Source organism: Mytilus californianus, unplaced genomic scaffold, assembly GCF_021869535.1.
Source record: "Mytilus californianus isolate M0D057914Y unplaced genomic scaffold, xbMytCali1.0.p SCAF_8, whole genome shotgun sequence".
NCBI classification, from domain to species: Eukaryota; Metazoa; Mollusca; class Bivalvia; order Mytilida; family Mytilidae; genus Mytilus; species Mytilus californianus.
The window spans coordinates 66,502,080-66,519,928 of NW_026262734.1; the positions used below are offsets into that span (position 1 = coordinate 66,502,080).

General features: G+C 32.7%; 1 protein-coding gene across 1 annotated transcript; it reads right to left on the reverse strand.

Moving 5' to 3' along the window:
• Positions 1 to 3,722: 3,722 nt before the first annotated feature.
• LOC127711730 (uncharacterized) lies at positions 3,723 to 15,926 on the reverse strand. The gene is made up of 9 exons (XM_052217838.1): positions 15,834 to 15,926; positions 14,683 to 15,231; positions 13,491 to 14,213; positions 11,172 to 12,599; positions 10,082 to 10,240; positions 7,221 to 7,573; positions 5,685 to 5,775; positions 4,763 to 4,845; positions 3,723 to 4,294 (listed from the first exon to the last, which is right to left on the reverse strand). The coding sequence occupies exons 1-9, from the start codon at positions 15,877 to 15,879 to the stop codon at positions 4,229 to 4,231; spliced, it is 3,498 nt and encodes a 1,165-aa protein (XP_052073798.1). The 5' UTR covers positions 15,880 to 15,926; the 3' UTR covers positions 3,723 to 4,228.
• Between the last annotated feature and the right edge of the window lie 1,923 nt (positions 15,927 to 17,849).

Below are 17,849 nucleotides of genomic sequence, written 5' to 3' on the forward strand. Positions count from 1 at the left end.
GATGAATTCATATTTAGATTCCTTTTTCGATCAGGCAACATTATAGTTTGATACATAAAAACCGACCACTTATAATAGCTACACTAGGGCTTGAGAATGTATTGTCAATCGTTTGAAAAAAGTATGTAACAATTTCAATATTGGTTTACATTCACTAAGGGCTATTAACTATTGGTTTACATTCACTGAGGGCTATTGAATATTGGTTTACATTCACTGAGGGCTATTGAATATTGGTTTACATTCACTGAGTGCTAGTGGTGTTACAAAAGCAGCGAATTCCAATGTCAATGACAGGTGTTAGAAACGTCAAGGTCGCAGGAACAGTGACTTGGCCAAAGACTGTCGCAGACTCATTGAAACATAGATTAGAAGCGATCATTCACTGACAGGTATTTGATACTTCTTGGCTAAAATTTTCTAAGATGCATTTTATAGTTTTTCGGCACCCGTTTTTTTGTGGATTTATATAGTTCGTCCGCGCCGCAAATGCAACAGAAATTAGTTGAGTTATTTTTTAGATTTAAATAGTTTTGAATTATAGTCCGTTTGTTTTATGGTATACTGGTTCGTCATATTTTTGAGTATGTTTGGTTTATTTAGTATTGTACAACAAATAAGTATCTTTTTCTGTGTTTTGTACTATATCAGAAAAATATTGTATTACATGGTTAATCGAGACTAAGTGAAGTCATGTGGTTTAGATTAACCAATGGTCAAGGTTTATAGTTTGGCGCCAAAAGTATTATTTTGGTTTTCATTCTTGTCGTGAACGTTCGATGGTAAATTACAATTTTCAGTTTATATTGATTGATTTTTGAGTTTTTATCGCCACTTTTAAGCACCGCGTTTGGGCTATTTCGTGGCGGCCAGTTTTTATTGGTGGAGTGCCCGGAGAAAACCACCGACCTTCGATAGGAAAACTGACAATCCTAATCAATTAAGATTGGAGTCGAGTGCACCCGCACGAGCGGGGTTCGAACTCACAACCTCAGTGTTGACTGGCTAGTGATTACAGTAGTAACTTCTTAGACCACTCGGCCACCGATGCCCCTTTTCAGTTTATATATATATACGTATGTTATAGCTAGTGATTAAGTATTTTTGTATTTGGATTTTAGCGCAGGACTTTGAGCTTTCTCTGGAAGCGATGTCGGCATTACCTTGAGTTTCTCATGTTTCCATGAAATTATTTTTCTGTTTTTTTTTCTGGGTTGCAGTCATCACTTATAGCCCCGTGTAGCATCACCACCGGATATAGGTACCCCCGAAGCAAAGAAACAATGATAGCGAAAAGTATCTATTCTAACCCCCGTATAGTAAATAACTAGTAGTCGTACAATTTATCTGCTTTATTTTCATGAATTTCTCTGAAAACAATAGTTTATTTATACCTTCGTTCTACGGAAACGTCAAATGAATAGTTGAAGGATAAATGTGTTTTAACAAGTTTGAACTCGTCACATGCTTTGTTCAAACCTATCCGATTCTGATGATTTAAAGAGAGAGAAAGCCAATTAAGGATCATAATCAGCCCTAAATAGTAGCTACAGTATTACGAATCACTATTACAAAACTTCACTTGTCAGCAAATCGTAGAATATAATGAAAATAAGAAGAATTTTGCCTTACCTGACATCACATTTGTTTTTCAACCGCTTCGGAGGTACCTTTGTTCGTTGGTGATGCTACACAGTGACGACAGAGGCAATAAAAGATGAAAATAAAGAATCTTTTTAAATTTGTTTCTAAAATCTAGATGGGCATAAGTGTTAGCCTCATTTATTATTTTCTATTGATGTAATGAATAAATTTGTATCGTCACATATGTCAGATTATATTATGTTAAAAGCCGGCTAATTCGTCTGCACGGCAAATGCATAATTTGTCCGCACAGCAAATGCATAGTTCCGTCCACACGACAAATGCATAGTTTGTCCGCACGGCAAAAGACCAGAAATGAGATTTTGGGTAAAGATTGCATGAAATATAATCAAAACCGGAGATTGGAGTTATCTACCTTTGTCCATGATTGTAGTATATCCAATGTTTTATACAATGCAAGGTTTATTTTCATTTCCCACTTCCCACTGATAAATCAAAGCAATCTTTATCCTCAGTGCTAACAAGCACTTTGATTTTTTTTTTAGATTTAAAATAGTCTCAATGTATAGTCCGTTTCTATTGTGGTATACTGGTCGTCAACATTTTGAGTATGTTTGGTGTATTCAGTATTGTATAGTAAATACCAATGTTTTCCTCTTTTCATTTGAAAGTTCAAAATTTATCCTGGCTACAAAATTAATGTAAATATAATTGTAAAACGCATATAATCGTGTTCGAGCTTTAAAAACAGGGTGACTTATAAGTCTGTTTGACCTAATGAATATGATGATTGATCAGAGATCTCGAAAAGTGATGGTCCGACGGTTTTGACCAACAAAATTTTTAAAGGACGGATACAGACAAAGGTATTTTGCAACAAAAATGATAGTGAGGACCAGCAGATTTTCTTTAAGGACCACCATGGACAAAAAGATTTCGAGAATTCTGATTGATGAAATTTTGCTCTTATTCTGTCGTATTTACAGTACTACAACATTTTAACTAAGATCACGCTCCTAAAATCGTATGCTGATAGAAAACAATACATCTATTTTGTAACCAAGGTACATTTTTTTGTCATTGTACAAAATTTATTGCCTCTACAAATGATTTTTCCGAAGTTCACCAAAAAATCACTAAAGTAATTAAATTTGTTAACATTCTATATATTATTTTTAGGAATCACGCGTTGGCGGATTCTTTAATTCTATATACGATCTTGAACCTATTTAGACCCATCGTGTTGATTGTTATATAAAACTATGATCACATAAACTTTTCCAATCCTGCGATAAAAACCACGCTAACGAGAGCATTCGCTTTGGCAGAGTGTATTGGATATATAAATAAGCAGTACCGTCCGATTGGAACGATGACTTAATATCTGATACTTCGTGTAGGAAAAGTGCTACTCTAGATGAACTCTTTGTAAAGTTTAAACAGGCTTTCGATAGCTTGTACAAAGACAGCATGTAGGAAATTATACAAACAAACGACATACCTGATACCATCAATGACTATGATAACCACAGAATGATGCTGTGTACTCCACAATGGAACCCAATCCACTCTGTAGAAACTACCCATTGGATTTATTGGGAATTTGTTCTTATCAAGAATGAGATATTTGCCATTAAAATCGTACATTATATAGATAAAAGAAGATGTGGTATGAGTGCCAATGAGACAACTCTCCATCCAAGTCAAAATTTATAAAAGTAAACCATTATAGGTCAAAGTACGGTCTTCAACACGGAGCCTTGGCTCACACCAAACCGCAAGCTATAAAGGGTCCCAAAAATTACTTGATGAACTATAGTTGTTGATGGGCGTACGGTGATGTGTAAATGTAAACATCTTTGTCCGTTGGTCTCAAATCTTCTTGACAAACATACCACAATTCTTTATTTTTGTATTTAACTTACTGGTGGATAAAATCATCAACGTCTAAGTTAATACGGTATGGGTTTTACTCATTGTTAAAGGCCGTACAGTGACCTTTTATTGCTAACATCCATGTCATTTAAACTCTGGTATACCAATACCACATCTCCTTATTTTTGTTTTATATATCCAGCAGCATATTTTGAAAATATAAATATGTTCAAAGAAATAAATTACTTTTTTTCAGTTTAATATCATATTTATTCGCACAAAATAACAACATTCAAATATAAAAAAAAAAATACACAAATAGGACTGAACGCGTGTGGGTTATGATAGAAGCTGTGCTTGATTACAAATGATACTTAACTGCCATGAGTTAACAATTGTCCCCGTTGAGCGATGCACATGGTATAAGATGTCAATTTTAAGCTTTCTGTCATAAACACTTAGATCTGTAAATGTTTATTTTTTACGAAACTTATGTTACTGTTCTTCCATATGCATAGACATGGATAATTAATGGTATGTAGAAAGAATCTGAAGATTTGCACCACGATGTCCAAATGTTACCGTAATGCAGCAAATCTAGGTCAAAGTATAACATTTCAAAATTTTCAAATTTTGTTGTTGTTGTCGATATATTTCCAGTTATTTGTCGGAGTACTATTAATGATATTGATGACATTCAGACCATGGAAATGAACATCGATATTGAAAATATTGGTCTTTTATCACCTCATGAACTCATACGGCCAAATACGCGCCGGTTATTCTGTCTAGGGATACAAAATGACAATGATACCTGAAATAAAAATATTCACATTATTGAAATAAGTAGGATTCCATTGAAAGATATTTGAGGACTACCCTGTAGTACATGTGAATATAATATCGTTGATGAATGTTATTTCTCCTTCGTTTTCAAGCATTTACTTTCATAACATTTTAATAATTAGAACATTAGGAATATAATTTATACACTGTATATATATATAATAATTGACTTCTGCAGCTAAAACCTTCACCCTATGTTCAAGCTGTAACATCGTTTATTACACATTAACTAAAGCTAGGGGCCGGTTTAAAAATAAAACCGAGATTTAAATAACTTTAATATATATACATATTTCTAAAAACATTTACTACTGCCTCAATTATATTTGTGTTTTAATACTCAATAATTTCGTTATTGTAGTTCGAAAATGTACCCATTCATACCTATCTTCTTATTCTATATTCAGTAGTATATCCAATTCTATAAATTTATTACCTCATCGATTAAACCCGAAAATCCATGTTTCTTTCCACCGCACCCACCAACTCTTAGAGGACTCGATCTTGTTTCCACATTACCTGAAAAGTAATAAACAATAGATCCTCATACTTTCGAAATCTAAAATATAATTCAAAGGGCTCTTATTTCTTATATCATTATGTGGTTGAACCTAGGATTTCTTTCATCGGAAACTGATTATCACATGTTGTGAACACTGAAATAAAGTATTCTGCTCATTTCCCTTAAAGCAAAATTTTCCAAAATACTATCAGTCGACTAGCACATGCTATACATGCATCACTCATACATACAAAGCAAAGATAAACAACAGCAAACAACGCATGGCTTTTAAAAGAAGCACGACTTGGTAAAGTCACAAAATAGGATGGGGGTTAACCAGTTTTACATGCGCACAAACCTCCCCCTTTGCTTACATAGATTGTATGTCGTAAAACTAATACATAAACCTCCCCCTTTGCTTACATAGATTGTATGTCGTAAAACTAATACACAAACCTCCCCCTTTGCTTACATAGATTGTATGTCGTAAAACTAATAAACAAATTAAAACCTGCTTATTTCAACTGCGAATTGGATGACGGCTTACATGAACAAGGAATAAAAAAACGGCACATATTTTGGAAATCAGGGTAAAAATTGTTGGCTACTAAAATAAGCTAATTAAGAGTGCTACAGCTGTTGTTTGGAAACTGCCGCTAAAAAAATCAATAAGAAACAACATTTCTTACAGATTTCAGCATAAAATTGAATTGAAATCGTCAGTAATTGTGAGAGGTCAGTTAGTATTTAAAATAATTATTCCACCGGAAAGAACATTTTTTACTGGATTAGTGAGTCTATGACACTTGTGTCCCTTGCTATTAAAAGACTTCTTTTGTAAGAAAAGATAACGTACCTGCTGAGGGGATCGACTTTCTTCGGTTGTTCACAACACCAGTAAATTGAAGTCCATCATAGATCAAACTGACATTTGTCCATTGGTCAAGCTTAAATTATAAATCAAATATATTATTGTACATATCTCCACAATCAAAGCAGTATATATAAACCTTTTTTTTTCTTTACTATTTCTTTCACAATTGAATAAAACGTGCTGTACGCGAAATATCGTTTTTTGAATTTTTTTTAGACTTTATTTTGACACTTATGTTATTTCGTCTTTTCAACCGATGCTCTTTTGATTTTTAAGGAGACCTAACTATATTTAACATTTGTTTATAGTTGATAATTTTTTTAAAATTCATAATAAGTAAATTCAAATTGTATATAATTATAAATAAGTTACGCTCGTGCATGTTAACACTATACGGACTTAATTAACAGGGATGTACTCCTTCTACAAAAAAATGCTCAAACTTAGTTATGAGAAAGAACGAGTGAGATCGACACTTCATAGGTTGTATGGTCACCCTCACGAACGAAATAATGTGTTTGTGTTTCAAATCACCAGCAACACGTTATCACGATCTTTGATCTTTAGAGACCATAACGGTCGTATGATCTGTAATTTTACCGATTGTGTCTTAACCCAAAAAATTACTTTTTGAAAGTGTGGATTTGCATCGCGGATGATGCATGCACAGCAGTATAAGCTTGCTCTGTCGACGCACGCGTGATCGCTCCTTTTTGATTTACCTTGATTTTTATTTTCTCAATCGATTGATGCGATTTGAACATCGGTAAACTACCATTGCGAAATTTATTCCTAAAACATTATTTGCAGGAATAATTTAAATAAAGGATGTTCGCTACTCTGTTTCAAAATAACAAGCTTTTTAAAAGACTGTTATAAATTAGTAGTATATAAATAAAGGAACTATAAAAGCAGGAGAAAATGAAGGGTCCGTGTGCTTGTTTTCGAGATATAAGCCATTAAAAATTTGGCGGGAAATGATTCTCTCTACACTTTTCATACATTTAACATTGGCACCTTTTTTCTGCCTAAAAGTATGAAAAAATAATAAGGATTTCATAATACTTTCAAATATGACTTTTTAAACTATATGGTATAAAATTATGAAAAGAAAAGTAGGGGTAAGCGGGCAAAATTTTTAATGGCACTACAATGGATAAAACCAGAGGATTCCGAATATCTGGCAAAAATTCAAAATTAATGAGGAGCGAACATCCTTAAGCGTCCAACTTCTTTCTGTTTTCTAAAAGAAACCCGTGATTCCTATCCTAGAAACAGTACCTTCTGTTTCACCAGAAAGTGCGTTGATAATAAAGAAAGCCATTTAAAAAAATCGGTCCACTAGCAAGTCATGTAAGGAAGGAGTATTATAATATGTGTTTTCCTTGTTATATTAGATTGAAGCTGTTCAATTGAATACATATCGAGTCAACATCTCAATTGTTGCTTGTATATAAAACGGTATATTTTACATGTTCTTGTAAACGATGGAAATATGATTATGATTTTCTGTCTTACCTTGAAAGGTATCTTAATTTCTTTTCTGTCACGTGGCTCCGTATCCAATACAAATATAACAACCTCTTCAAATCTATCTATTTCAATGCCATACGAAATAACAGTGCCTTCTAGGCAGTTACTAACAACATACTGTCTAACTTCCGGGTGTTTCCTAGTCTTGAAACGAGCTTTGATCATGAGGTGTTGTCCGATATGTGAACCAGTAAACCGCCATATTGTTAAATCACTGTTGCCATTGAAATCCGCCGAACCATTGTTCAGGGCCACATGGTGAGAACCAACATGAATATTTTTTCCAGATTTGTCCCTTAGGTCTGTGTCGAAATCCATCAATAATTCTGGCTGGCAGTCTGTAAAAATTTAAACTATCTCTTTTAAATATGACTTGGGGCTATTTCATTAAATAAATGTGGTAGGGCTAGAAGAGATTTTTTTCAACAACAAATTTAAATTCGTACTGTAGTGAAATATAAAAGTTACAAACAACCATAAATGCCAAACATAAAAAATAAAACTTTCCCTTGGTTTCTATCCTACCACATTCATTAAGGGAGTATTCCTAAAAGCAAATGCGCACGATATAATATGTTATCTCACCTCCTATACATTTCTATGAATATCATTGGTTAAAAGCGACCGCTAGGAGACTATGTATATTTCATATGGGGTTAGTTGGCGTTGTTTATTTCAATACACGGTTAGTATTGGTGTTATGTCCCTTTATAGAAACAACACGGCGTCGAGGAAAAGTCTGAAACGTTTCGCTCGGACAACAGATGAAGAAATTGATGATGAACGATTAAAGTAAATGCAGAAAACAATCAAAAGCTAACAAGTTGTTATTGTTGGCATTTATTTTTTTGTATATAACAATGGAAGTAGGTTCTTTATATGGAAGATTTGATGACATTGATAGGCAACTAGTCTAAATGCCACATGTTAAGATAGTCGGTAAGATAAATTCGTTACAAGTGTGCTAGTGACCTAATACGAGATAGTTGGGGTCAATAAATTTCATATGGGCGAAGCTCTCACCCCATATCGAATTTACTGACCCTACATATCTCGTATTAGGTCACTAGCACACTATGTAACTAAAACTATTGATATAAGATATAATGACGACATTGATTTTAAGTCACGTACTCAGAGAACTAAGCTATTTGAATAAATACTTGGTTAAAAGGGTGTGCTTCTGTGACTAGGCTTGTATGACTTCAAAACTTTAAGAAAGAAAAAAAAACAATACAATCATTAATCTAAAGAGTCATATATAAAGAAATTTATTGACAACCAGTTGCAAGATTTTTAGAAATTCTAAACGTCTACCACGATCATAGCAGGCAGCTTATAGTTCAAGAAGGATGGGCAAAATATAGTTACTTTTTGAGGTACAAAATTCACCATAGTAAAAAAGAAAAAAAAAACATCTGATACACAAATAATATTTCGCGAAACATTACATGTTTCACTTCAAATTAATAACAAAAAACTTAAGAGCGGTCTAGATGCATTTTACTACCAATGAGAAAAAATAAATTGTTGATTTGCTCGTCTTTCACTGTCGATTTCTTTATGTACGTCGAGGAATGACTTAGCAATAAGTGTATCTGTTAAATGTATGTCTTTCATTTCGAGTTCAAGATGATAGATACGTCCAATAAGTTGAATTTCCATTTTTTTTATATTTTTGAAAAGGACATTATTTATTGAACGGTGTGTGAAGTCAACAGATTATACTTGCTACTTTATCTTTCTAAAAAACATAATCAAGTGAAGCATATAGAATATTGCTGTGTTGATTGCATGTTCTGGTCTATGTGTATCGGGATGAATTACTTTCAAATAATAATTGGCTAAGACTTATAAAAGAAGGACGAAAAAAGAGAGATATTCAAATAGTCTTAAGGAAGTTCGCTACTTAGTTTTAAACTAACAAGCTTTTCATAACACTAGTATATATTGATAGGGGATAAATAAAGGAACCAAAAAAGCCAAAAAAATATATAGGTCAATGTGCTTGTTTTCGAGATATTAGCCATTGAAATTTTCGCGGGAAAATATCCTCTCTTGATTTTTCATAGCTTTATCATTGACAAGTTAAAGTTCTCAAAAACTATTGAAAAATAATTAAGATTTTATAAGACTTTTACAGATTGCTTACAATTGTGCATGTAAAAGTTTAAAAATAAAAAAAATGGGGGTCAATGGGCAAAATTTTTTAAGGCATTCAAATTGATAAAACCAGAGGATTCCGAAAATCTGACAAAAATTCCAAAACATGACAAGCGAAATTCCTTAAATAGAAGGCAAGTTGACAAAGTCATGGCAGATAACGAAAAATGACGAAAAGACAAACACTGTCTACAAAACATAATATATAAAACTAAAAACCCAACCAAAAACCTGGGGGATACGACTACGAATACGTTCCACGTAGCCACAATTTTTCTTTTTCGTTGATTATCAAATAATAAGATTTATTAACCGATTTCTCATTGTAACACGAGCACAGCTCATGGACGTTGCCACTAATGAAACAAAGAATACAAAAATGTACGTACCCTTCAAGAGCATCTAATTTCAAACTTTTTTTCAAAACGAGTCTTAACTTGTTGTACATCCTTCAGACATTGTAGCTTTTTAATCCGTAGTTTTCAATGATTTTGTTTCTCATTTATCTCTTCTTCTCTGCTTTTTGGTTGGTTTCTTGGTAAATAATTATTATATGTAATTGTATGACTGTTGTTTCTCAAATATAATACACTATTTTATTAAGTTCTGAGCAGAATGAAACGATACAGTGAAGACCGATAACAAATATAAATAAAGTAAATAATTATTCAAATTTAATTTACCAGTATGTCCCCGTACAGTTGTCATTGTTGTACATGCGCATGACCGGATATCGAACGCAGTTCCTGTAGGACAAGGTCTCACTACTGTTCTATTTTCTGTTGTCTCTATGTAAAAGCTGGAGTCTTTTTTAAAAGGCAGCAGCTTGCAGTGTTCATTTTCTGGACAGAGAAAAAATATTCATTATGCAAAACCATTCTCTCTTTAAAAAACTACGCTTTGGGTAACATAGAAATCTTAAATTGCATTAAAAACAATTTAAACTGCTGCAATATATATACACTGAAAAACCATGATAGACGAAGAAAACCAATCTGGAAGAGTAAAATGCTAGGAATGTCTACATCTGCATATATTCCCTCAAAGTCATATGACTTCTTTTAGGATTTGATTGCACTGAATTGATGATTTTTTAACCAAATTGTTTTGTCTTGTCTTAAATATTTTGAATCTAGATTACATAGATAGACCATGTAAACATTGTAAAGACCAGTTGTAGAAGAAATCTATCTGATTGAAAAAAATTTAAAATAGTTGATATTTAACGGAAACAAAATTGGCTACGATTGGTTACGCATAGTGACAATTTATTAATGCCAGTTGAGCAATTTTGGTTCTTAGAAGCTTATAGTTAATAGTTATGTTATAATCATTTATTATAACAGACATTACAAAAACAGATTAAAGGTTAAAAAATAAATGGAGAATATGGCCATGGGACACAGATGATGCCCCCGCTTGCATATAACGTTATAAAGGGACATAACTACAGAAATGTAAAAGTGAAGCCACCCAAATTCGAATTTGATCTGTGTTTCGTGATAATAAGCATTTTGTATAAGTTTCATAACATTTGGTTAAGGCAAACTAAAGTTAGAGAACGGAAACTAATTTATGGACGTACGTATGGACGTACAGACGGACGGACGGACAGGGGTTAACACTTAATGCCTCCAACGCCGCGGCGGGGGCATAAACAAGGCTTCCAAGTATTACAAATTTTAAAGAAATGTTCTTATTACATGAAGTAACAGAAGCTATTAATAAACATACTTATCAATGGCAAATTGAAGAATGATTATTAGTTTATACCTGATACCATTGTTGTGTCCGTGTTATCGACGGTGTTTGACTCTGCGAGAAATTTTCTTCGTACTTCATTGCCAGGACGAAATCTGGTTTGACGCCTATAATTCCATCTCTCAGGAGCATCATCATTTTTGATTGATTGCTGGTTATGAGTCTTATCATTAATGTTTGATTCCTTACTTATAGATTGCATAAGTGTCTTGATATTTCGCCATTCTACTGATGGAGTTGGAACGATGCGATCACGCTTTTTCTGTTTCTTTTTTTTAGGTTTCTTCTTCTGTTTTTTTCTCTTTATCATTCGATCGTGTTCTAACATTACAAAATCTAACAGCGAGGCGACCTGTTGTCTTAGATCCTTAGAAAATCCAAAGAATCCATGATTACTTAAAGGAGAGTTTTGTTTATGGTTCATCTCAATTAGTCTTCCTTTTGGTGATTTGACAGATTTTTGCATTTTTTTCTGCCGGCTTGGTGCGCTTGTTATATCCCGCATTGCGGTTGTTGGACTGACAGTTGATGAAACGACTATCGGAGCTTTATTTGCATTTGATCTTGAACTATAAGTAATAGAATTTGGTGCCAATGTTAAGGGGGTCTTTTTTGTGGGCTCAGTAAGTGTATGACCTTTTAAATTTTTCCTAAAATCAACCTCTTTGAGAAACTTGTTTGCTTTTCTGGAGATTTTCTTTTTCAATTTCGGTGTTTGTGACATATTTGATTTTCCAGGTTTCTGATTAGATATTTTGTGTTTCAACATGGCAAATGTTGACTTCTTTGGCTCTTTCACTTCATCTTTGCGGATTTTATACATTATCCTCTTTGCTTCTTTTTGAATTTCACTTTCCGTTTGTTCAATAATTTTATTACTAACGGGCACCACTTTTGCACTTTTATTTTTCAGCGATTCATTTTCATTCACTTTTGATACAGTTTCACTTTTTTCTGATGAAGACGTTTTATTTTTTGCCAAAAGTCCTTGTTCCTTTTTAGTAGATATATCATTATGTACACTCGGCGATGATCGGTATGTATCGTCGTCTTTTACGTTTGACTTCAAATCCGGAACCATTTCAATATTTCCATTTTCTCTTATATGTAAGATGTATTGGATTTCTTTGTCATTATCAGAATTTCCTATCACGACTTGGTCCAAATCTATTGTCTTGGAAGATTTTACCGGAGAAGCCTCTTCTTTCGTATCTACGACAAAATTATTTGTATGATCACCAAATACTTTCTGGGTTTCGACTTCATTAATGTTTACAAATTTTTTAATCGAATTGTTTTGACCTTTTGTTAATGGTTCTACACTATCAACAATTGAATCCCATATTGTTTGCTTCCTTATACCAAGCAATGGTTCGTTGTTAAGTGATTTGGTATTTGTTTGATATGCTGATGGTGTTGATACTGTATTTTTGAGTAAGCCTGAAATTAGATTTTAAAAGTACATTTTATTTACACGAAACAATTTTTATATAGACACATGTATTTGTCTCCTGATACCAATCAACATTTTTGCAATGATTATAATTGCTCAATTCAGCTATTGAGTCAAATGTAGATAATATTTAGTACTTCTTGCACTCTTAGAACTGTATTTTTCATTTGGCGAAAAACTTTTTTGTTTTTTGAAGACTTTCGGAAAGCATTCGATACGGTATCAAGATCTGGTTTATGGGAAAAACTTCAATTTAGTAATATTAAAGGGAATGTTTCAAAGTTATCAAGGAATGAAATCATGTGTAAAATATAATGGATGTCAGTCAGTATATTCGTGTTATCAGTTGCAATTTTAGTTTGTTACCTTAATTTGTCTCTTTCTAGTCGATTTTAGAGATTTGAACACGGTAAACTACTGTCACTTTAATTTATATGATCATTTGAAATATGTCATTGGAAGACCCGATGATTTGTTTTGATTTTTTTACTTAACCTTACGTACATTTTAATCCCCTTTTTCAACAACAACAACAAAACAAAACAAAAAAAACACACACGAAAACACAACTTTTAAACTATGAAAACGATGTCTTTACCTTCATAACTACAACACCTACAATTTATGAATATGAAGAAAGTTGATATGCAAATAAATGTTTTTATACGTTATTGATTTCTCTAACCCAAGTAATAATTTGTTTGGATATATGAATTATCATATACAGCCCGCTTCAATCTGATTGGAATACAGATCTTGTTTCCACACTTTGTTTAGCTAAGCGTGGACACAGGTTCTGTATTTTAATCAGATTGAGACCGCTTATTCGTTAAAACTCTTTAATGTATATAAAACTTCCTTAAGTCCAAGTACCTTACCTTCTGTAAAATCGTTTGTTTCATATTTGTATCCAACTTTAAAATGGTCTGAAGATTTTGTCTTTTCGTGTCCTTTCGTATTGTCTTTAATTTTTGGGAAAGTAATTCCGTTCATATTAAACAAATTGTTCCACGTATTTGTTTTACTGTCACTTGATGTTGCAAATATGTCATTAACAGACTTAGCTCTCCAGTATGATTTCTTGGAACTTTTTAGCTTAGATTCCTTCTGGCCTATTGTATTATCGGATTTATTGCTTTTAATATCTCTCTTTCTTCCTGCTGAATTTTTCTTGAATACTCTATTATTTTTTTTCTCGTCCCCGTCTTTCTTATTTACTAGTACTGGTAAATGAATAAAGGATTGTGTCTTCATTTTGGCGGGCTTTTCAATTTTCTTGGTCTTTGTCTTTATTTCGGATCTATTCCTTCCTGTTCTATTTTTCCTCTCACCAGCCAATATTTTCTTCTTGCGGTTAGAATTTGCACTGATTCTACTTTCTGATTTGGATTTACTTGTGTTCCTCGTGTTAAGTATACTGCTTTTGGATTTTTCAGCACTGTTTCCCTTATAAAACTGATTGTCTATGAGGCCAGACCGCTGAGGTAGCACATTGGATATCCCTTTATTGCCATTGTTACCAATAATGGATAATTCAACGTAAGGTTTAAATAAAAATATGGATTCATACGATGTTGGTTTAATAGAACCAGCTTGAAAACCTGAAAAAAATTGTAATTTATTAGTGAATGATATACATATTTAGAATAAATTTATTTGTGATAAAAAGTTTCCTTCTAAATTTTTGTTTAACGTTTCCTCCAATAATCTCAAAGTTATTATGGAAATTTTAGCTTCCAATCGAGATTGTGTACTTATTTGGAAAAGTAACTGTCTGTGCCATTGGTATATGAATATAAATAAGGAGATGTGGTAAGATTGCCAATGAGACAATTGTCTATTTTTCTACTGTCTTGCTTTTTATGGTCTTGTTTTCTTGTCGTTTGTCTGTTTTTCGATCAAATTTCCTTATTGAAACTAAACATAGATGTCCACGCAATGCATATAACAATGTACATTATTCCTATCATTTGCATAATTTTGTGACTGCGTCAAAATTAGATAAAAATTACATTTCTGACGTACATACATCAGAACAAGTAGTTTTAAATTAACCTAATTTTTTTTTACCTGGACAAATTAACTCGTGTAATTTAGCTGACAGGGAAAACAAAGAATTAAACGTGTCGACTTGTAAAATGTTGTTACTGTCACTCGTGATGCCAATCAGTTCACTCCGTGAGACCCCCCTGCCAACACCGATGGCAAACAGTGCTATTTGTTCCTGTCGAAGCTGTCGAGCCTCACGGAAGGATTGCCACAATATTCTAGAACGCCCGGATGTAATTAGTACAACTGCACGTTTTGCATCTGGTCTCCCTTCCTTTCGGAATAGTTCCTTCACTGATTTTAACGCATTGTTTATAAGCAGGTCACCAAATGGTTGTGCCATGTCTGATATTTTATGTATATAGTCTCCATTATTTACGGATACTTTGAAATCTACGGTTTCCCATACTCCATCTGAGAATAGCAGAACTCCGATCCGAACTCTGTCTGGTGAAATAAAATATTCCATCGTTTGTGATGACAAAAATGCCTTCTCTTGTATAAAGTCTGATGGTGACACAAGGCTTGATCCATCAACCAGGAAAACCAAGTCCAAAGGTTCACCACAGCCTTATTAAAAAAAGCAAAACATTATGAATGCACGTACATATTATTTTATAGAGGCAAGGAACAATCCGATTTTTCTCTCTCAAAATTTTATCCATTTTATCCATTTAGCTTATACTGAAATTACATTCTGAAAAAAAGACTAAAACATTGTAATTTGGCATTTTCCGTCAAGTTCATACATGAGGATTTAAATGCGGGGATCGTCATTTAAGTATTCTTTTTATTTTAAAGCCATTCTGCTCTATCCTTAATTTTTTTGTCCTTTACTCTATATTCTTTATAGTTTAGCATCCCATTGTTCTCATTCTATTTTTATTGACCAATTTTCTGTATTCTAAATGTCTTGGCCCATTATTCTCTATTCTTTAAAACCCATCAAGACTTCATACATTAATACCGTTGAATGATTTCACATGGTTCTCTTTATAATGTAAATTCGCTAGCATAATATTAGTATTTCGAATCATATTTACAAAGAAAAGAAAACACATCAAATTGAAAGTTCAAACTTGAAAAGACTATGCACGTCGTATAACCAATTTAAAAAATGACAGTGTGTACAAACCCATTCCAAACTGTTTTAAAAAATGGCGTTTACTCACCACAACACATTTCAAATAACAAACTAAATATGCAGAACAGAATCATCCTGCCTCGTTCAACCACTGGCTAAAGTATGTATCTAAGTTCTGCCAAAACAGGACAAGATTTTGTAAATGTATAACACAAAAATAACACTGAACATGCATAATTAAATAACAGCGCCATTCATAACGTGCCTGTTTTAAGTCATGGGTCTCTCCTTGTTTGGCGTCTGTCATTATTGTATTTTGTTTGATGTTATTGGGTTAAAGTTTTCTTATTTTAATATTTTTACATATAATTATCCGGGTTCTTTTTATAGCTTTTGCTAAATTATGGGTTTTCTGTTCATTGTTGAAGGTTACGTGTAGCTATTTACATTGCATGTCCTTTAGTCTTAGTGGATAGTTATCTCATTAGCAATCATAAAACGTCTCCTTATTTTTATATACGAAACTTAATTCGTACCTGTACGAAGTTGCACTGTACAATTATGTTGTTTATAGTTTGTCTGTCTATGTTTTGATTCTTAGACTAGTTTGAAGTTAGTACAGTTAAGTTTTGTGGTTACTATTTTCATGCAGTAGTTCATGTTATAATTTTTAAGTATTAAAACAATTGGTCATTGTTGCATTTCATATATCCATGTACCTTTGATATGAAAGATTTAATACAAGAATATGCAGCAAACATGTGTTTATAATGTAAATTAAAATATTGATTCAAATGCCATATATCCTAAACAGTTAAATATTAATTATCAAAATAAGAAGATGTGGTATAATTGCCAACGAGACAACTCTCCACAAGAGACCAAATTTAAGGCATTTACTGCCTTAAAGTTTGTATTTTAGTTCTGTTATAAAAAAAAATTGAAAACTTTTTTTTAATACATTTTCCTGTATTTTCACTCTGATTCTAGATGAATGTTACAAAAAAGTGCAAGTACTAAGATTAATAGGTTTAACATATTAAACAGCAAATTTCTAACAGATTTGAATTTTAAGAAATTAATGATAACTTACCATTAATAGAAAATCCATATATATGAATTGTAGTTATGATTATTCCATCCGACAATCCCGCAAAAGAATTTCAGTCTAAATGTTTAGTAAACAAGATCGTGTCCTAATTTGCATAGTTTAAAAAAATTCATGTAATTTTTAATATTCTTTTGGACAACAAAAAACATATTTAACTGTCATGCAACTAATCATATAGTTATAATTTAACATACATTCGGTTGTAAAAACGTATGTTAAAACATGCATTCGCCATTTGACTAAAATCTTGAATATGTAAATCATTCCATTGTGGGAATTTTCTAAATTGACGGTTACAACTCATTGCGACTAAAATAAATGAAAACAACACATTATAAATTTCATATGTCCGAGGCGCGTTTCTAGAATTACCTTCATCAAAAACGCTCAAAGCCGAATATATGAAAGCCAAGGATGTATAATAACGGAAACAGTTGAAGAGCTGTATGATCAAAAAGGACCTTAAAAAATAGCCAAACCATCTAAGGTCAACTTTACCCTAGGGACTGAGCTGGGAATAGGATACAGTCAATATAGTACATAAATGATCCAGGATTAAGTAATTTTTTGACGGTTTGGGCTGTTTTCTTATGACGTATATTTTGCTTTGGAACAGATTTAATCCAAAAACACGCGTCACGTGCATTAAAATTTATGTCTTCTATTATTCAATTTAGAATATTATCCAAATTAGCACTATTGGAAATATCCCCGATTATTGCGTTAAGTACGTTCTAAATCAGCGACTTGTACCTTAATTCCTCACATCAAAGTCGATCAATTTAATAGCTGCTTTGACGGAGACGATACTGTGTCTAATAACTGCTCCATTTAGTGCTTTCGAAACACACGAGTAGCTTCAACGGTTTTCCAACTTTGTACAGCGATAGTGCACAGATAAAAGATGTTCATTGTCTGTACCTCCAGCAGTTTTTCTTCAACAGAATTTAGACTTTGGAAATATAGAAGATATGCTCAGGTTCCCAATGTAAT

Bases quoted from the DNA above. Each gene is read 5' to 3' on its own strand.
- LOC127711730 (XM_052217838.1), bottom strand. From the start codon at position 15,879: ATGATTCTGTTCTGCATATTTAGTTTGTTATTTGAAATGTGTTGTG. The intron at 7,574-10,081 runs GTAAATTAAATT...AAATTTTTACAG, and splicing joins AACTGTACGGGGACATACTG to ACTGCCAGCCAGAATTATTG. The intron at 5,776-7,220 runs GTAAGACAGAAA...TTATAATTTAAG, and splicing joins AAATTAAGATACCTTTCAAG to CTTGACCAATGGACAAATGT.